The sequence below is a fragment of the Trachurus trachurus genome, assembly GCF_905171665.1.
Source record: "Trachurus trachurus genome assembly, chromosome: 8".
Taxonomy (NCBI): Eukaryota; Metazoa; Chordata; class Actinopteri; order Carangiformes; family Carangidae; genus Trachurus; species Trachurus trachurus.
Genome location: NC_139905.1, coordinates 32,788,496 through 32,810,309, shown reverse-complemented (window position 1 = coordinate 32,810,309; position 21,814 = coordinate 32,788,496). Strand labels below are relative to the sequence as shown.

The 21,814-nt window shown below is 43.7% G+C and overlaps 1 protein-coding gene across 1 annotated transcript; it reads right to left on the bottom strand.

Annotated features, from left to right (window-relative positions):
- Positions 1-6,134: 6,134 nt before the first annotated feature.
- On the bottom strand, positions 6,135-21,344 carry rad23aa (RAD23 homolog A, nucleotide excision repair protein a). The gene is made up of 9 exons (XM_083978103.1): positions 21,097-21,344; positions 19,988-20,149; positions 19,669-19,865; positions 17,095-17,138; positions 16,193-16,320; positions 12,508-12,595; positions 10,604-10,734; positions 9,314-9,475; positions 6,135-7,615 (listed from the first exon to the last, which is right to left on the bottom strand). The coding sequence occupies exons 1-9, from the start codon at positions 21,160-21,162 to the stop codon at positions 7,502-7,504; spliced, it is 1,092 nt and encodes a 363-aa protein (XP_083834229.1). The 5' UTR covers positions 21,163-21,344; the 3' UTR covers positions 6,135-7,501.
- Positions 21,345-21,814: the final 470 nt, after the last annotated feature.

The following is a 21,814-nucleotide window of genomic DNA, read 5'->3' as shown; positions in this document are numbered from 1 at the left end:
AACATGGACATGTTCAAAGTACTGCATTTAAATCCATCTGGAGTAAACATATCTAAAATATCAAAAGTAGAGCTACTCACTGCAGCTACAGCAGAAAAAAATGTTTTCTGCTGTCACATATGTGACATTAATAGAATATAATACTTTGTACAGTGGGTTTAGTCCAGTGGTTACCAACCTAGGGGCCAGGCCCCTCCAAAGAGGTCACAAGGTCACTCTCAGGGGTTAGTTAACAGGTTAGAAATATTTGGGTAAAAAAAATTTAAACTTTCACCCCACAAACAGAATTGTATTGGTTTATACAATATAAGTAGAATTAAGTTTCAAATAAAGGAGACATTAGCATACAAGAGCCTATTCCCCTTGTGAAATGTGTTGGAGTAGCCTAGCTACGGGCTAATTTATAAATAAAGCATCTCAAATTATACTTTGAGGAATGTAATTTAGTTGTAAAGCAGCATCAATCAATATATTTTTTAATATAAACAGGTAAAATGATCATGTGAAGGAGTTCAGTACAAACCCTATGAGGACACGTGCTCTCAGGTGATCATCTTTGAGCTAGCTGTTGTGATTATTATGGTCTTGGTAGCCTATTGCTGTTACATTTGAGACTCATAGGTCACATCAGCAAGGCAAGAAGATCTGATCAACCACAGTGCACTACTACTACTCACCTGTCCAGCACCAAAGCACCACACAGTGAACCACAAGCTAGTGGCCGTTTAGCCACTCAAGAACTAATGGGTGAAGCACAGCTTTAAAGGGGCTATCTCTAGGTTTTCTCTGCTGCAGAACAAGGCTCTTTCCTATGGAAGAGTATTGGGCCACTTGTGGAAAAAAAACAAAAGTGAGAGGAGTTTTTTTTTTTTTCATTACTCTCGACATTTTGACTTTTTTCTCGATGTGCATAAAGTCGAAATACAATGTAAAGAGTGAAGTCAATTAGAAAGATGAGCATGATGGCAAATAAGGTTTCAGTATAGTATATTACTATAAATTATATTTAATAATAATATAAAAATATAATCGTTTGATTTTATTTTGTTAATTTGCATTTTTTCTCATTTGCTGAGGACCCCCTCGCACCCCAGGCAGCCCCCCACTTTGAAAACCACTGGTCTAATTATAAACCAGTGGTTTTCAAAGTGGGAATTAGGAGTTAACATTGGTGTTGGTGAGAAAAGGGATGAGGTTTGGCTCTGAACTCACAACAATTAGCCTAATGCTAATGCTAACATTAGGTATGTAGCAGTGGCATTAAAGGGTTAGTTCATCCAAAATTGAAATGTCACTCATTATCTACTCCCCCTCATGTGGACTAAGGGCTGGGAGAAGTTTCAGAGTCCTCCGTGGCTTCTCTGAGTTACAGGGGGTCTCGGCGTAGCAGTGCATGTCCATATAACGGTTGCAAATGGATACCAACTGTCTTCGTAACAAAAAGACACACCAAAAAACATCCAGATACCTCCATGTTGCTCGTATGTAATGTCCGTCTTGTATTGAAGCCCTGAAATGCGAAATTGTCCTGAAAATAATTAAATATGTCTATATTTCAAGCTTGTTGAACAGCGGAAGCGGAAGCTTCTCGAAGCTCCTCTTCCTTGTTCGTCAGATTTGGACGAACCAGGGTCTGTCATCTTCCCAGTTCGTCCAAATTTTACGAACCGGGAAGAGAAGCTTCCGCTACAAACAAGCTTGAAATATACACTTATTTAATTTTTTTCGGGACAATTTCGCATTTCGGGGCTTCAATACAAGACGGACATTACATACGAGCAGCATGGAGGTATTTGGATGTTTTTTGGTGTGTCTTTTTGTTACATAGACAGTTGGTATCCATTTGCAACCGTTATATGGACATGCACTGCTACACCGAGACCCCCTGTAACTCAGAGAAGCCACGGAGGACTCTGAAACTTCTCCCAGCCCTTAGTCCACATGAGGGGGAGTAGATAATGAGTGAAATTTCAATTTTGGATGAACTATCCCTTTAAAGCAAATAGCTCCTTTAAATTGGTAACTAGCTGGGTCAATGGGGGAATTGATGAAAATAAAAACGCCCTACGGAAATAGGTTGAGCTATTTTTTTTTCAGAATAAAATGTTATGCATAAACAATGTATTATAATTTTGATTTACCTATCAAGAATGAATGTATTCTCAGTTGTTTTCATGATGTGGTCCACTAGTCATTCAAGATGGAGGTAATGAATCATTTTCCAGACAGAAATGACTTGTTACTCAGGTGTTCTTACTCATATATGGGATCCACAAAGCCATGGTATGTCTGGTGAACTGGAAACTTTACCAGGTGTACATGTGATGTCATTGTGACAGCCGCAGGTTTTCCATGCATCTCATCCACTGCAGGTCGGAACGGTGAGACTGGAGGTGAGTACTGAGCAGCTGACGTCACCTACACACTGAGATGTATGATGCTGCTGCTAATTGAGGCAAAAAGAGTCAAAGGCCTGAAGACTGCTGATGTTTAATGTAGCACTAAGATCATGTTGATGCTGTTGGACAGTTGCCTGTAAAACTGCCATCACACACACACAATCATACTGGAGACGGTTTGTTTTGTAGGGTTAGTAGAGGCTCGCCATATCATTCAAAAAGTACTGCACAGGGACTCATTTATTGTGCTTACCTTTCTTGTTTATTTGTCCTAAACAGCCAACAGTGATACGTGCTGTATCACTGCTTACTCAACTGTTATATTAGTAAATCATAATCTTAAGGGTCTCAGGTATGTGATGTCTACTCACGTTCTTATCTTTCACTTCCCGCCGACCCTCCCAGATCCCCAATTCTTCTCACCATCTTCCTTTTCTCCCAATGTATGGGACTAATTTATACATGATTAATTGATGTGGATGAATATCAAAATATGAAGCCCTAAGATTGAGGGGGTCGGTTTTTTTAAAACCTGCTGATGTCATCATCTTTGTAAGAAACCATTCATTTGCATCGTGGTGGAGGAGACCAGAGATGGAATATGGAGTCAGAAAACATTATTTGTTCCAACATTTCAATCATTTCTTTTTAGATGTGAATCTAAAATGTTCAGTCTGAAAATACTTTTGTTCAATTTTGAATAATTTAGGGTATTTTTATTGGGGGGGGGGGGGGGGGGGGGGGGGGCAAATCATGTTTTTCAGAAATTGGGGGGGACATGTCCCCCCCGCCCCCTGGTGATAATGGATTAGACCTGCTCCTCACTGATCAATTCATTCTTATTAGCTGGTTTGTGAGTAGCTGAACCTCATCATGCACAATGAAGCCTTGATACTGATACACTAATCTTCCACTGTAATTGTTGACACTAAGCACTATAGTCCAGGGGCCTCATTTATCAAAGAGGGTGTAAAACTGCTACTAAATATTTGCGTACGGCGAAAAGACGAAAATGGCGTACACCCTAAATATTTACACCTTTTTCAGATCAATCAAACTATGCGTACGCACAACTCTCCGCAATAAATCACACAGGACTCAAGAATGGTGCACACGTGAACACACCTCTTACTCCGCCCCCGGAACGCCTATATACAACTCTATATGGTCAGCACGTGCATATTTAATTAGCCATGTGCTCTCTGTGGCGCAGCAACTTTTGTGACAACAAAGTGACAATGGAGACAACCGGCGGAGGACGGGGGAAAGAAGCGGAACTTCTCCGCTTCTCCGAAAGCAGATACACGGGCAATAAATCAGTCAGAAAAATGATCTTGCATTTTAATAAGCTACAATAAAAACAAAAACCTCCCAAATCTCAACAAAAGGAGCAGAAAGAAGAAGAATCTTATGTAATCTGCCCCTTTATCCCAGAAAATCTTTTTTCTTTTTTTTTTTCTTTTTTTACCTAGATGTTAAAACAATGTAGGAAGCAGGACGATAGTTACCATTACTTTGCAGGCCTTCCCACTACACAGTTACAGCTCTACTGGACTCGGTTTAGGTCATTTTCCATTACAGCTGAGTCCTTCACAGTTCCCCCTCAGGGCTGCGTTGTCTCACTCTTTATTCTCTCCTCTCATCAGCTCCAAACACACGTGCACCTCGTTAACTCAGGTGACAGAATAATAACAGTCTCAGTAGCTGCAGATCACGGGCGCTGCTGCCGGTGTGTTTTTAAACTTGGATGGTTTGATCCTTGTCGGACGTCACATATAGCCTAATCAAAAAAGCAAAATCCACAATGCGCTCTGTTTATCAATTAACATAAAGCCTAGCGGGTTGGATTGCCAGCACCGGTCCACCACTACCACAATTACTTTAAAAAATCCTCTGTGCTCTTCTAAATGTACTCCGCTCCTCTCTCCCTCTCACACTGCAGTTCTCTGACTCAGCAACGGTGTCGCCAATTCCTCCTCTTCCTCAAAAAAGGCGTACGCCAGGGTCAAAATGGGTGTAAATGTCCGCACTTTTCCCCGTCAGGTTTTGGCTTGATAGATCCCAAATTTGGCGGAGAAAAGTGCGTACGCACAAAACGAGGGGAAAATGGCGTAAAAAAAGGTGTATCCACAATGATAAATGAGGCCCCAGGTTTGGAGGCAGAATGAGTTCTAAAGAGTGGCACGTTTATAAAAGGAGTAAAACTTAAAGGAGCATTATCACAAATACAGCAGCAATAGCATAAAATAAGCTGAAATATGCAAAAGATAGGTTGAGGGGAGCCATAACTAAATTTACAAAGAAAATAGCCAACAGTGTAGTGTCCGTGGGGCAAATGCAGAATTTGTCTTTGTTATGACACAAGCCGGCCCAGCACCTGCTGCGTTCGATTGCACTCGGAACTGGGAAAGATCCAACATCCGAATCGGAAAAATGCAATAGCCTAGTAAATTGTAATGTAGCAGTGTTAGGCTGCTTACAGTCACTGAATCGCTCCGTAGGACACTTCTCTCCACGTCCCTGTGTCTTTCTTCAGCTGTCCTCTCAGCGTTATTAACACCTTAACGCAAAATGATTTTAACGGCACATTAACGCGGGCCACTCCGTAGTTTTGGAAAACAGAGAGGCTGCTGCTCTCCAGACGTGTGTGTGTAAGTTACTACGGTTACAGTGATGCTCCCATTCCCCGGATATTTCTGCAGCTGGATTTACATGATCCGGTCTGAGACATGAAACTCATGGACTGAGTCGTCGTCCCACTGCGCTCTGCACGTCACACCGACCATCGTGCATTTGTAGGAGGAAGTTGTAAACTTGTTGTACACTAGCAAGTTTTTTTTTTTCCTTTCCCCAATCGCACGTTCATTCAGAGGTAAGTCTTATAATGTTACAGAAAACCTGCATGTTTTTTCTCCTCATGTCCTACACTAGAGAACTTGTTCTTCTTATCACCAAACGAGGCTGCTCTCTCTCTGACAGCTGGTTTTTAAATACCATAAAGCCTAACATGTATGGAGGAGAGACGCCCACTTGTTTATATCTGATATGCTCCGCCACTGGCTCCATCTAGTGGCCGAATTAAGAATTTGGATTTGCGTTAATGCTCCTGTAAGTGTGATTTATGATCACTGTGCATCTCTGTGTTGTTTCATGTTTGTGTAGTCATTTTGTCTGTAAGTTGTGGTGAAGGTGAACCTGTGCCTGTTCTGTGATTCATCTGTTAATAAAATTATGTCTGTTTTATTATTACCACCGCTTGAAATAAACTTTTAAGTTGAGCCGACTTGAAGCATTTTTCAACGGATGCACACCAGGTGCCAGAAAATTTACAAAATCACAGGTGAGTCAATTTTATGTCATTTTTAATTCAGATCTTGATCTTAAGTTTCACTAGATTCAGAGTTAAATTTGAGACTACATTTGGCCAGATGAAAGGTACATTAAACGCCAGTCATCCACACACCACTACATGATTTTAACAGAAATTCCAGATGATTTGGTTCCCTCGTTTCCCTTAAGGTTTTTTTAAGTGTCTGAAATCAACGACACAAGGCAAGAAATGTGCTGTTGTAGGCATGGTAGTACAATGTATTAATCTGATAAGCCAGTAGAAGAGAGAAAGTCGTCAGATGGTCTGGGTGAGATGCTGCTAAAGCCACACGCAGATGGTTTTTTACTCCTCACCGAGCAACACATAGATCTGCCTGCAAAAAAATGCATCCAACAGCTAAAATGTTAAATGTATGGGGTTTTAATCATTTTGGTTATGTAGTTCATGTAGTGTGGTCCTCATTCTGGTAAAGTGGGGAAAGAATATATTTTAGGTATAATGCAGAGAGCTCACCACAAACCTTCCACCATAAGTTTCAAAGCAGTTTAGTTGCAGCCTTTTCATCTACTGACAGTTAAAAAAAAACAAAAAAAAAAACGGAGGAGATTTTAAGCTGAATGACCTGTCGCTGCTCAGGTTTGTGTTTTTAAGATCCTAACGGAAGATTTTTTTTAAAAAATAGATCAGAAACTTAAAGTCAGATGTTGAAGTTGCACAGTTGATTTTTCTGGGTAGTGTTAATTAGCACCAGAAGCAACGCGCAGAAACAAAAAAATAAAATCAAAAGCTGCACATTTGAGCAACCTAGACACAGGCAGGCATGGTGTTTGCAAAGGGTTGTGAGTGACTGGCGGCTGTTATGTGCAGCCACCAGAGAAGAAGAGATGAGGGCAGGTACAAAGTGAACAGAATAACCAGATACTTATTTGTCAGTTTAGTTCCCCCCCGCCCCTCCCCCCTCCCCAAGCAACATCATGTCAGACAACATACAGAGGGCAGCACGGTCCGGTGCGTCTCTGCCAGTTTCATACTTGGACGTACGTACATGAAGGCTTACAGAGGTACACACAAGCAGTTACACACACTGATAATGTTGTAGATGTGCTTCTGTTACAGTCCAGCTAACAGCTTTAACAAACTCTTGCAAATTGATTACTTCTTTTTTCTGTTTAACTGTATCGCATCCATCGGCACAGGCACACGGACATGTACTCACACACACAGAGACGCAAGCACACGCTCTCATTGCAAACCCTTCAGCCCCCCCTCCCCTCCCCCTCCCGTTGGCCCCTCCCCCCTTTCCCTAATGTTCACAAAGCGCATCTAAAATCAAATTATAGATCTCCCCTAGACAAACCCCACACATTCCATTGGAATTCACGTGGATTTTTTTTTTTTTATAATTCCTCCACTTTTTCACCCCCCCCATCCCCACCCCTCCCACCCCTGACCTCAGATAATGCAAGTCTGACCTTCTGCACGCAGCCTCCTCTTTCTGTACTTGAAGCATGAAACCCCACCAGAAACCTGACCCACCCCGTTCCCCGTTGCCCCCCGTCGCCCGCCCCACCCCGCCCTGCCCCACCTCCCCTCCCACGCCCCCACCCCACCCCCCTGCTGGCTCTCCCCCCTCCTCCTCCCCTCTTGTTGGGTTGAGCTGAGGTTGGTAGCTGTACAGTAAAATTGGGGAGGTGGGGGGGAGGGGGTGCAGTCTTTATGCTGAGCCAAAGAGGGGGAGGGCAGGAGGGAGCAGGAAGGCAGTGATCTGTGTTCAGTCATCGTCCAGTCCCTGGTTGAGGAGAAAGTTGGCTGCCAGGTTCTCGTTCTTCTCGCAGGCGAAGTAGGCCTGGATGACCAGAGCCTCAGGGAAACCCAGCGCTTTTAACTGACGGAGGAGAGACACAGTTAAAAGACAAGGCTTCAACTTCACATTCTTCTCTTCTAATCATTGTCCAGGACATTTTCAGCTTCTACAATATGACCGACATGTTAGAACACCATACACTAATACATCCCCCTTCCCGTTCATCCTTTGGAGAAGTGTTGTTTTTGACAGTTGAACCTTATTTTGTACATGGTTGTTTCTCTGTTTCACCCCCAAAAGATGTGCAGTCTATGGCTTTAATTTATCTATGAAATAATCTCCGACATGCTTAGAAATTATGACAAATTTGTCATGGACAACGCAAACGTGTTGTTTTTGCTTTTAAACCACGCCCACTACAGCTCTGTGCTGCTCCTCTATCTGTCACTCAGCAGAGGAGAGAAAACCCTCATGCTCACGGTCCAATACTGGAAACACTCAACTCTAATGGCGCTTTTCCACTAGCTCGGCGCGGCGTGGTTCTCATTGAGATTGTTTTGGTGTCCTGCGGCACGGCACGGCACGGCTCTATTCGTTTTTTTTGCTTTTCCACTAGTCCCTAGTTCCTCCTGGTACCTGGTACTTTTTTGGTAACGCCTCGGCCCTGGTTCCAAGCGAGCCGAAGCGATACCAAAACGTGACATCTGCCTTCCGCTGATTGGACAGAACGTCGTCACTGGAAGAGTTGCGAGCGTGACGTCCGATGCGGGAATCAAACCCGCTAAATTTAAAAACACAGCGGCAATGGCAGGAGCGCCCACTGATCTGTACTGAGACTGTTGTTGTTCTTTCACCTGAGTTAAATGCAGGGATGCAAACGGGTCAGGACCAAAAAAGAGAGGAATTTCCCGGGGGGGGGTGCTCACCATTAACAAATAAGTACATTACAATATCACGGAAAAGTCAATTTCCAGTAGTTCAACCCCAACCAAGTATTGATTGATTATAGATGGACATAGTTTTCAGAGGGCCAACATTTCTATATTAAAAATGCTTAAAAAAAAAAATCCTTAGCAATATTTCCATTTTGGAGATACTGATTTTTAGGTCTTCACTGAATGTTAGTCATAATTATTACTATTAAAATAAACTGAATTAATAAAGACATGGGATGTTTCATTCAGTGTGTAATGGACATATATAATGTGTTCTCTCTTCGGATCTGAACGATTCACACAAGTCACCTAATTGGTCATGAAAAAAGCGAGTTTCGCTTTTCGGCGCGCTGTTTGCATCCCTGTAAATGTCTGTTGTGTGGACCAGCTGTGGTCTGTGATGGAGGTGCAGACGTGTGAGTTTGGAGCTGATGAGAGGAGAGAAAAAGAGAGAGCGAGACAACGCGGCCGTAACCGCCGTGATATGACGACCCCGCCCCCGCTGAGGAGGAACTATAGAAGAACTCAGTTGTAAATGGAAAAGCACCTAAACCGAGTCCAACCGTGACTGCGTAGTGGAAAAGCGCCAAAAGTCTCTAGTTTTCTCTCAAGGCACTTCTTTGGAAAACAAATCTAGTAGCTGATGTCACGATGTGATAAATAATCTTCCAGGACAATTTAATCTTTTCCAGGACATTTGACTTTTTTCCCTAATTTTCCATGTGTTTTCCAGGACTGGAAAATTGGTCGCCTTTCCCAGATTTTCCAGGATACATGGGAACGCTAATGTGGAACTCTGCATTTAAAATGTTGTGATGTTGGACAGTCTTCATCCTTCACTCACCCTCTCGATGGCTTCCTTCTCCTGAGGTGTAACCTGGATATAGTTGACAGGTGCGCCCTCCTCCCCCGCTGCCCCCATCTCTCCCACCTCTGGCGCATCTCCCCCCTCCCCCACCGGCTCATTCAACATCTGGATAAATAGCTCCTGATGCTGGCTGATTTGCTGGGGGAAGAAACACACAAAGAGTTAATGGTAAACACCTGAAACGCAACACTGGGACGCTGGGAAATAAACTTCAACAGGGATTTTATATATCATTATAATGTATTGTATCAAGCTATAATATAACAAGGAACTGAGAAACAGCTTTGTCTATAGAACATGGTGTCTGCTGCTGAATGAATTTGTTTGTGTGTTTCATGAATTAAGTGTAGTTAGAAGACTTTCAACTACAACATGGTGCAGGCAGGACACCAAAACATTAACAATCTCATGAATAATGATCAAACGCTCTTGTTGATGCAGTCGTATAGAAATTCAACTGACACACTCAAGCGCAGGCATTGTGGTCACATCTGGAGCTCTGGAAGGCTCCAGATGAACTCCTTCTGAACTCCTTGACCTGTGCAAAAAAAACAAAAAACACCAACCTGCCAACATTTGGCACTGATGACGCTGGAGCTCCTCCTGCTGTGAGTGAGCTTTCTCCAGCATGAGGAGGTCCTACCTGTCCAACAATATGCTCAACTAACACCTAGTACATCTCTGCTCCTGGCCCTCCTCCACAGTCTATGACTCAGTCAGAGCAGGGTCCGTGTGGTGGAGTGAGGGCTTCAGGGCACAAACGCAGAGAGAGAATTTCCACTTCCTGTGTTCCTTTTTTTTTTTTTTTTTTTACAGATTTCTTTTTTTAAAAAGAGGGAAATTCCTGTCTTAACATCTAAATAGACCGTCACTGTAATTATGCTTTTCTGAAGTGATGGATTCTGCAATGAAGAGATGAGTCCAAGGTCTGAAAGCCTAATGCACTTTAATACAAGTTCATCACCAGCATGGAGTGAACAAAGACAACTCTTATAAAGGGGGAACATCTAGTTACTTGACTCTTTCAGACATAATGGTACCTTACTCATAAAGTGTGGAATGCATAACATGACTTTACAACCCTGAACTTAATTTTACCCTTAGTTAATTAGTTTCTTTGACTCATAGTGGTGCCTTGCCATGACCTTACAGCCCTGAACTTAGTTTACCCCTGCACCCACCAAGATTGTGAAATCTATGATATACTCTATCAGGTATGGGTGGGTATGATCACCTGGCTCCACTCTGCAGGTCAGAGGGTGTTACCTGTAGAAGCTGAGGGTTCTCCCTGCCTAGTTGCTGGAGAAGAGCTGGTAGCAGAGCAGGGTTCTGTTGGATGGCCTGTCTCATGTGCAGGAACTGGGGCTGGGTCCGCAGGAATGCAAGTGGGTTATCTCCTAGTGACGACGACAACAACAACAAAATGAGAATCGGTTTATGCATGTGAATGTTTGATACTAGTAGTCAAATTCTTACTTCAAACTGAGCCTGTGTACGACTGGACCTGAGCTCAGTGGGATTGATATTCTGTCTGGACAGCAAATCCATTGTCCCACTGCGACATGAGAAACCCCTCCCTCACACATTTCTGACACTGAATGAGAGGAGGGGGGCGGTCTGTGTTGACAATCTACTACAACTTTCCAAAACTGAACATCCAACATCGATTAATCTGTCGATTACGTCAACGATTAATCGATTAGTTGTTTGGTCAATAAAATGTAAAAAAAAATGTAAAAAAAATGTCAATCAGTGTTGTTTCCCAAACCACAAGATGACGTCCTCAAATGTCTCGTTTTGTCCACAAACCAAAGAGAGACTCAGTTTATTGTCATAAAGGAACAAAGAAACCAGAAATATTCAACCCTTAAAGCCCCAGTATGTAACTTATTTGGCTTTTTTGGCTAGCGCCTGTTAAAACTGTCACTGTGTAGTGTGAGGAAGGACGGAGGCACTGGTGTTGCATTCAGGTGCAGTCAGGCAGACGGCCGTCGGCAAACCAACCTGATGTCATTTTACTCCACCAGAGAAAGACGGTAAAACAATACCACATCAATGAAAAACAAAAGACGTGACAGTCTGTTTAACTGACGTGTTGTGCCGCGGACGTCCGTCATACGGCCGCAGCAGACTGGCTGTCCTCTGCGGTCCTGGTGCTCCAGGTCAGCCAGACGCCTCGTCTGCCTCAGCGGACGGACACTCCGCGGCGGGCGGCTGTGGCATGACTGTGTGTTTCTTGCACCGCGGATGAGAGCGGGGCGACTGGTTTATGCTGTCTGATCCCCCAGCGGGGGGGGCAGACTCGGCTCATTTTGGTCAATGGGAAAGGGGCCAAATTAGCGTAAATTAGCGGGTTGACGCGGGTCTGGCGTTCCCACTGCAAGCCGATCGGAGCCGAGCCGATTAAAGGCGATTTTAACCCGTGTCGCTTGCCGAGTCGTTTGACCCGCGTCGACGCGGCTCGGTGCGCCTTCCCCACTGCCACCAAAAGCCGATTGTTAGCGGGTTTAAACGGGTTTTCGACCAGTGGGAAAGGGGTATGAAAGAAGTGCAATTCAGGGTAATGAAACAAATGCAGCAAATCCCTCCACTCCACTGTGACCATCACATTTTCAGAATGCGTGTGTGAAAAGCGACAGAAGGTGCTGATTGATTGTCAAATTATCTTCCAGCTAACTAGCAATTTATCAAATAATCAGTGCGGCTGTAGTCCTGATAAATTAAATGTTTTTGTGGAAGTCTCCGCAATCATGAAACTACACTAAAGGTGGAGCCTTGGTGACGCCTAATAGACCTAACAATTATTTATTCATGCCCATGGTGCAGAAACATTTGGTGCCCAATGAGTCACGTCATGAGTCACTGTCTCCCAGAGAATTGGGATAGTTAGTTATTCTATTTATCTGAGAATGAGCCGTGTCTAGGTCCAGAGGCAGGCCATTGGCCAAGGTACATTTACATGTCCTCAACAGTCTCCTTGTGGTCTGAGTTGCCGTCTAGTGCTCAATTTGATTCATGGATACTAGCTGGGGGCCGGAGGGGGGCCAGCATTTAAAATCCACTATTGTTACCACACCACCAGCACTGGTGTTTGTTTTCTCCACAGCAGACAGAGACACATAAAGCTTGACTGCAGGTATTTTTGGACCGAGCCGAGCTGCATGCCTCACCCTCTGCTAGAGACGGGGCTTCTGTGGGTCCGGACGCGGGGGCCTGCGCTGGTGGATTACTCTCCTGGACTGGGCTGCTGGGGATACCCTGGAAGAACGACAATACAAGTTATCCATCGCACGCAAAACACACACACACTCCTTACATGGTGCCAAGGAACATCAACAGACCCTAACAGTAACAGTTAGTAACTAACAGTTTGGTGGCTCCAAGTGAATACATTTACATTTCATTTGATTTAACCCCCACAGCTACTGACCATCACAATAACTGCAGCATAAATCCTTCAGTCTGCTCAGCATATGTACACTTTAGTTTATTTAAAGGGGAACTATGTAAGTCCGGTGGCTTTTTCACTGTTTTGCTAACCCTCCTCCTGGCCATGTGCATTTGTTTACAACAAAGCCGGTGAGAAAGCAATACAGGGGTAGACAATAAGGGACATTTTGAAGATCACTGGCCCCACCATTCTAACCACTGGCCCAGGACAATAGGTATCGATCCCCATATTAACCAAAAACAACATATCCCAGCCAATTCCTGCGGTCTCGCCATCGAGGCTGGAACTTTCTTATATACCGATATCAATACTAGTACATTTCCACGATTCTTGACAATTATTCGATACCACGGTTTAAGAAGGACAAAAAAAAGTAAAGTAAATTCATCAGCAGGGCTTAAAGTAAAAAAAAAATCCTGAGCCTGAACTTTTTTCCAAGGAGCGGGGTGCAGTGGATCCGACGCATAGCCTACACATTATAGGCAATTTAGCAAACAACTTTTTAGCATTGTGCTTGGTAATGTACACAGGGTTCATACACATTTTAACCAACACATTTCCATGACTTTCCCATGACTTGGCAACACGTTTCCATGACATTACAAGACCTCTAAAACATCAATATATTCATGAAATGTATGAAAACTATGAAAAAAAAAAAGAAAAAGTGGAAATGTCAAAAAATAGATCTAATGACAATGGGCTTTATGCACAGCTCGACTACTTCCTGAGCTCAAGCCCGCTTCATTATTACATACAGACAAACTGATTACTCCAGGTGTGTCTGACCTCACAACAATGGTCATTCCCCCCCAGAAAAAAAATTAAATGTGATTTTAACACATTGAAGCATTCTGGTGTACTCTGAGAAGAACATGAAGGGAACATTTGTTTCAGATAAAAAAAAAAGCACATTGAGAATTGACTGAGGTTCCTATAGCTTAATTGTAAGGCAACAAGGCAAGAATGGCTGGAGTGTATGAAACTGAACTCAACTGGTCTAGTGGGGAGCAAAAACAAATCTCATATTTTAAATCTAGGGGTCTGGACCAGCCTTTCAAGGGCCCGTTTCCTCTGCTATGGGGCGCGTGGGGGGTGGGGGGGCACGTCCGTGCAGCGTTGCGCTGCGGACATGCACGGAAAAAAAAAACGAAACCGAATGCGCGCCGTTACGTGCGCTCGGACAGCGGCAAGAGACCAGACGCTACTTGGCGTATCACTGCCTCCAGCGAGTGACTGAGTCACGTCACCAGGCTCATACAGTACGCGCAGGCAGGCCAGGGTTGTCTTGCATACGACACATTTACGGTAGCTTTGTCTTTGTCCTCCGTCTTCTCCAGCCATGAACTTCTCTGTGTGCAGCCAAATATTGTGTGTGTGGTTTTTTTTTTTTCTGAAATTTTCAAACGCCGGAGATCCGGCACGGGGCCGGAATACTTTAAGCCCTGCATCAGGCTACTTTATTTAATAAATAAATAACTGTTTCACATTAGACTTGTACAGTATTTAGCCTCCACTGTGGTTTAACAATGAAGTAAAAACAGAGTTAAAATGGTAAATATGCCTCAACACAAAAACATGAAGTTATGTAGTCATTACTTTTAACCTCCAAGTAGTTCAGTGATATAACTGTTGTTCTCATTCATTCACGTTTAGGCTGTTTCCACAGACTGGTGCAAAATTGACTCATTGTTTCATTTTCAGCTCAGTTTTGCGTTTACACACGTTTTTTTTGTTGTTATTATGGTCTAAATGTCACGTGACGTGCCACCGCTGTGGTGCACACCGAACAGCTGGCGCCCCAGCGCGAGCTCTGGCCCGTGTGTAACGTTGGCGTCGGTCCCGACAGGACTCGACCCGACGCGCTGAGGAGGAGGGAAGTTTCATGGTTAAGAAAAAGGTTTTTATGGGTTCTTGTGACGACCTTCTATCAGCAGAGCGAGTGATCAGAGTGAGCGAGCTGCAGCTGCCTGCAGGTGGTGCTGACGTGCCAGGGCACAGAAAGTAGACGTCTCTGTCGTTGATCGGGTCGGGATCTCTTAGCACTAATTACCGAGACGATTTGACAGTTATCATTTCAAACCACAGGGATTTAATGTGAAATTGGATTTATTTATTTACTTGTTATATATATTTTTTTCAAGGCATTATTTTCACTGGCCCGGTTTGGAGCGTTCGGGTGGCTCTGACGGTTTGAAAAGTACGTCCGGGCCACCGGGCCATTTATATTGTCGACCCCTGCGATATATGGAGCGGTGGATATCATATACAATAGGTGCGTTTACATGCAGTGTTTTCCTCAATCTGATTGTAAACAATCGTATTAAATTAATATTATTCGACCTGTTTACATGAACACTAAATAAAGCGATCCACATTCATTCATTGAATTCCACAATTCAGCGGCTGCAGCCTTGGAGGACCCAGCCTACGCCGTCTCCGGAGGCAACGGCTTCAGAGGCTCCTCCGGAGGCGGCGTCAACCGTCGGTAAATGAAACGGTCTTTCCTGATTGCGTCCGAATGTAAACAACGTCCTAACAACGTCCTAACGTTAAACATTTGAAAGTGGCGCTTGCAACGGCTCTTCCGTTCCTCTGCTCCTCACCTACGGCCAGCGGCCAACCACGCCTCCAAGCTGCTGCAGAGCGGGGCTACGGCGGAGAGCCGCTAACGTTCCATAGCATGCTACGTTGCTACAGTCTTACCCATTTCCTGTTTCCTATTTCCCATGAACGTCAATACGTAACACCTACGTACTATGGCGCGCATGCGCAGAATGAATAATCCACTCTATCAACCGAATCCCCGTTTACATGCGGCATGAAGCTGATTATCAATCAGCATATACTACCTCTTTCAATCCGATCCGAAATACAATGAGATCCGGGTGAATCGGATCCGGTACGGTGTTTACATGAGACATTTCGAATCTGATTGACCTCTTAATCTGATTGTAAATAGGATTTTTGGACCCATGTAAACGCACCTAATGTTACGATTTGTATATTTGTGTAGTCATATCTGTCATAAACAAGAGATCACAGGTTACTGTGCGTGTTTGTGTTGCGGTGCCGCAGAGACAAGAGCTGGCTGGTTGGTTTTTTGTGATGCTGTTGATATGTAATGTATCATACTGAATAAGTGTTTGTAAACTGTAGACTGAAAACAACGCTCATGAAACACTCTCAGGCATCAAACTCTGTATCTGCAGTAATTAAGTATTTCTCTGTGGGAATTTGCCAGCGGGTCACCACAGCAGACTGATATGATGGCTGTAAGGGTTCAACCACAGGGGACACTGTGATTGTTAAGTAAACAGACTAGTAGCACATATCAGATACATCATTTCTGAGGGAATAGGGCTGCATTTGGTAAGAATACTGTCAGAGTGTGTGTGACGTACAGTGAGAAGGTATTCTACAGCTCTGTGGGGGTTGTTGAAACTGGCCCGTAGTGCAGCCACCACTCTCTCCCTTTCGTAGCCCATAGACATGATCTCCGTCAGCATCGCCTCGTACTCGGCCCCGGTCACTGAAAAAACACACGGCACAGACGATCGAGTTCAGAACTCTACAAGGTTACACATTACAAACTTATACTAGGAATGTATCACCAGGAAACAGATTTTAAAACTATGCGTCAATTCTGCCTGTGAGAAGCTGCTGCAGCAGCAGGTAGGACGGCTTTTTAAACTTTCCAAACCACACAGAGAAACTTATAATACAGTCACTGATTCTACTTTATGGTCTCCATGACAGAAGTTTTTACTGCCTGTATGTTAGTTGACCATCAGATATTATATCCACATGTGAAAATTCCTTTTGTTATACATTTTCTTTTAGAAAATACAAAATTACCTGAATATAAATATGCAATAAACAACGTACAGTATCAAACATACAGTAGAGCAGTGTCACCTTCTTCACAAAGACAAGAATGTACGTCATCTTTGAGTGAATCAAATGGGAATCCCCATATCTCTCTGTGACACCACAATAAGAAATGGCTTACTCTTGTCACATCCTAAATATAGGAGCGGTATGTATTGCACTGCAGCCTGTAAAGTCCCTGACTCACAGCAGTAACCATTTCTGGCACACCAAGTATACCCTAGGATTAACACAAGAAATTCACTGCTGAGATATGAACCCCCTTATAGCTCTAACCATTGTCTGAAATTGTACAATTCACATTTAACAACAGTGGGGAAATGTCCAAATGACTGCACTGAGACTGTGAGAGGTGAACAGGCTCTGGTTACTTGTATATGATGTAAGTCTGGCAGAGTCCCCATCCATTACATACCCAGTGCTGAGGAAGCATCCAGGCCCTGGCTCCCACCACTGGAGCTACAAAACAGAAAAGGTGAGGAGGGAAAAAAAAATGAGACAGTCTGCACAACATTTCTGTGACTCCATGGTGACGAGCAAAGCAACAAGACAATGTTGAAAAACACATTTTGCAATCAACATCTGTTCCATACAACTAAATAAATCACTGCAGTAGAGTCAAAGTACTTGTCTTGGATATTATGGAAGTGATATGATAGGATCCTGACCACTTAGTGACTCATGTTCTACTGCTCAACATATAGCTTAACTGATTGATTGCTCTTTCTGTTGTTCCACTCTCCATTAGGATGAGTCTGGGTGGGTGATCGAGCCAATGCACAACTCTGATTTATCATAAATCACTGCTCTGTCAGAGACGACAATGAACAGTGAACGGAGGAAACTTGTTCTAAAACATTCAGCTTAAAGCTACAGTCGGCAACTCTTTTCGACCCCAAGAGGAATTCCATGCAACTACAACAATACTGCCAGCACTTTCACGTTGTGTCTGGCAGTAAACGCAGTGTTCAACTGAAATAGGGCAAACATGTCAAAATGTCATTTTTGTGGACAAAAGGACGGTAAACTTGGACTGGCAGAGAATACCTTTGACGGTAATGGTGAACGGCAAAGATTTTAATTTTTTTATCGTCCACCGGCCACGGAATTCACAACCAGATGTGACGTTTTGGTAGCCTCATAAACCAGCCTCTCCCGGAAATGCATCTCATTTCATTTCACAGGGAGAGTCTGGCCTCATTTCCCGTGTAAGCGTTTGTGGTGGGCGGGAGTAGTAGCGTTGACAGACAACCCCATTCAGCCAATCAGCAAGTTGGTATATCAAACTTTTGCCGAATCCAGTTGGAAGAACAGCCAAAACATCTTTTCCTTCAAGAAACTCAACAAGCGCCAACTCTTGCTCTTGTTTAATTGCTGTAATGGATGCTATTTCAGTAAGAACTTCCCTTGTTGCTGTTTTTAGGCTGATACTGCTAGATAGCTCCGCCATGTTCGTTGTGGTAAGAGTCACGCAGTGTAGTGACGTTATCATCCGGGGCTTTGCACCAGTCTGAAATCTGAGCGGCGACGCTGATTGGCTCGGCCTTCTGAGGGCTTCAGGCCATGAATGAGGCCAGACCCTCCCGTGAAGTGAAATGAATTGCATTTCCGGGAGAGGCTGGTTTACGAGGCTAACGTTTTGGATGGAATCTAATATTTAGAGAAAGTTGAATTTGATAGCCATATAGCTATAAATAACACATACATAAAAATATATTTTTTACATTTCATTCAATTTGTTGTAAACAATACATTGCCATAGCAACATATTGTCACGTGTGTTTATCGTTTTGCTGCCGTGCCGTTCCATTGGACCGCTTGTTTGTTTCTCCCGTTACATCCAGCGGCTGTCGTCCGTCGGCCTGATTCCATGTAAATGCAGCATAAAGCCTGAAGTCACACATACGCCAATGCATACGAAGGAAAATCACCTGCCGGTGTTAAATGTGGCTGTGGTTACACACATGTGAATAACAGTGGTGAATATTCCTGTTTACTTCCAGTCTATGTGAGCGAGGGGGAGGATAAAACATTTGCTTCCTGTGGCGAAGCAAATCCGCATCTTGGATTTGCGGTGGGTCAACTTCTTGACAGTCCTTAACTCTACGTGTGGTGAGCTGCGAGTGATAGCTACCTCAGCGTCCCAGCACCATGATTCGTTGGTGTACACAGCCAGACCACCTGCCCATAGTTTCCTGGCTAGCGAAGTTACTCTGTGGGTTCGATGCAGCATTAAACCCTGCAGCTGGATCTCAGCGTTTGTGGTGCTCTGGTTCAGCCAGGTTTCCGTGAGAACGTAAACACAGCAGTTCCTCATGCTACGTTGAGAAGCTCTCCACAGTCTGATGTATTCCACTTTGTTTAGGAGGGAGCAAACATTTACTAGCATGGGTTTAGGCACTTTTAGCTTGTGTGGATTAGCACGTAGCCTGGCGTTGGCCTGGTGATCTGTTACACCGCCTGTGGTAATGTCTCAGTGCTCATCAGTGCTGCTTGTCTAGTGATGGCTTACATACATTTAAAGGACATATACGAGTTATGTACAACAACTTTAAATTATAAGAGAACAAGATCGATACACTAAATTAGAATTCTAAATAATACTATTACAATTAGAGGAAAGAAATGATTTTATGAATAAATCAAATGGTGAGAAAATACATGAAGGAACAAGCCTGTAGTGAAACAGACTTTAACTGTTAACCTATGACACAAACCTCACATGTCTTATTTGGAATTCAATGTCCAAAAAACTTTCTCTAATGGACAGGGCAGGGCAAATTAATTACAGTTAGTATCCTACAACTGTTAAATCATTTGTAATTAAAAGTGATGACTGTTTTGTAGTTTTCCATGAACTGCTGAAAAGTTATTTTAGACTAAAATGAGTTAAAGAGTCACAGATTATATGTTTTTAATCAGAAGAATCATCAAACTATCAACTCATCATTGCAGCTGTAAACATGACACACTTCAAGCAGACGTCTACCTGGCCGGTTGTTGTGGTTCGGTGGCTGCGGCAGTTGGCTCCACTTTGTCCTCCTCGGGAGGAATGGGGACAGCTGCTGGGGTTGGAGCTGGGGCTGGAGTTGTGGCCGGGACAGCTGTTGACGTGGAGCCAGAGTCCTGTACAGGGGGCTTGGGTGCTTCTGACACTGGGGGCGAAGCGGCAGCTGCAGGCTTTGCCTTCAGCCAGTTCAAAAGAAGGTGCTGTTAGACTAGCAAACTCAACAGTGAAGCTGTATAACATTAAAATGAGTCAAACACAATGCCATGCTTCTTCTGTAAGTATTACAATAAGATCTCACCTTGGACACCATCACTACAACAAAGTTCTTCTCATCGATTTTGTAGTCCTTAATGGGTGTGTCATCTTGAAGAATTTTTCCAGCGTAGATCAGCTTCTGTCCAGATACTGGAAAGTTGTCTTTGCCTCTTTCTGCTTCTATCTTCTCTTTCAAAGCCTTCACCTGAGGACAAAGACAGGAACCAGTTTTCAAAACCATCAACAATCGCACACATCATCTCGGTTTTCTTAATGTTTTGTAAGCCTGTTCATGGTCTGGGTAAAAATGGCTCTTTCACCCTCCTCTTTGACCTTTCACCTTGGTAGTCGACACTCTACCAAGCACCTGTTCAATGAAAAACTGTCCAGATGGACCAGTGACATGTCACTGTCAAACATCATACATTACACTGGCACCAGAGCTCAGGTGCAAGAGCCAGCTGAATTGGGACAGTGCAGATGTAGTAGCTTCATTCATTTCTCCCATAGCATGACGGTGCTTACTACTATTAAAAAGTGTAAAATCACACGTGGTATGCCCACTTTGAGTAATGACAGTGATATGACAACAACAGATTGACCAGCACAGTCTGAAGTCCACTTAATGTTGCCCGGGAAGCTGTTTGAGGGATGTGAACATGCTAACAAACTTAGCCAGCTTTTTACGTGCGCTACCAATAAGGCTAATCGTGATTGTCATCAGGGTTAGCATTAGCTATAGCAGTCATAGCGTAGTGGACAGCTTGGTTTGATTAGAAGTTACAACATAACATAATGGGTCACACCAGTTAGCACCGAGGGGAAAAGTAACCACTACACAAACCACAAAAGATGAGAAACTCGTTAACAGTCGCGTCGCGATCACTTTATCACTAGGCTAGCTACCTAGCTACCTGGCTAACGGCTGCTAGTCAGTGAGATTTCGCGTTGTTCGGCGTTGTGTTTCATGTTGTTTACTCATATGTAACACGTGGAATTAACGGGCACCCTTCAGTGGGCACTATATTTATTATTCTTTATTTATCGGTATCAAGTAAAGCTGTAGCGTACACCCGTAAAAAGTTAAAACACAGGTCCCGCAGCTAGGAGTGTTAGCTCAAGTTAGCAGGTTAGCTGCTAATAGCCACTCACCGTCTGTTCGGGGTCTATCTCGATCTGAATCGTCTGCTGTTGCAGCGTTTTAAGGGTGATCTGCATGGCGGCGGCGGCTGACGCTGCGTCAGATGTGCTTCAGAGGGAGAAATAGTTGCTCGCTAAGCAATTAATTTGTTTTCAAAGTTGGCGTTTCGGTTAAGATAGCAACTAGCCGACAAATGTGTGTATCCATGAGCACTCAGCAAATCGCCATCTTTGGTGACAAGCTGGTTGGTGGTGCGGCGAGAGCAGCTGCGAGGGAAGGGACGAGATCTCGTGCTGTACGACGCGACTATGACAAGACACTTAAACCAGTGATGTTTATCATTCATGTAGCCTATTGCATATTTACTAATATAGTTTGTTGGTCTTTATTAGGGTATGTCAGTAATGGTAATGTTGGTAGGCTAATGCAACTCCAGATGAGAAGCTTAACAACAAGTAAAGCTAAGATATGACATCAGCAGCAGCACCAGAGTGATAGGCTACTTTCTTTTCTTTCTTTTCTTTTTTTTTTTTTTTACGTTCAACATAAATCTCCAGTTAATTCCAGATCAGCAAATACCATAGGCAAATACACTTCGATCATGCAGGAGCAATGTTTGCAGAGATGAGAGCCTGTAACTCCTCAAAAGGCATGGGTGCTGCTGAATCAGAGCACTAGTTGGTGATTGACCAACCCCAGCTCTTTACCCAAGCAAAGATTATGATTCAA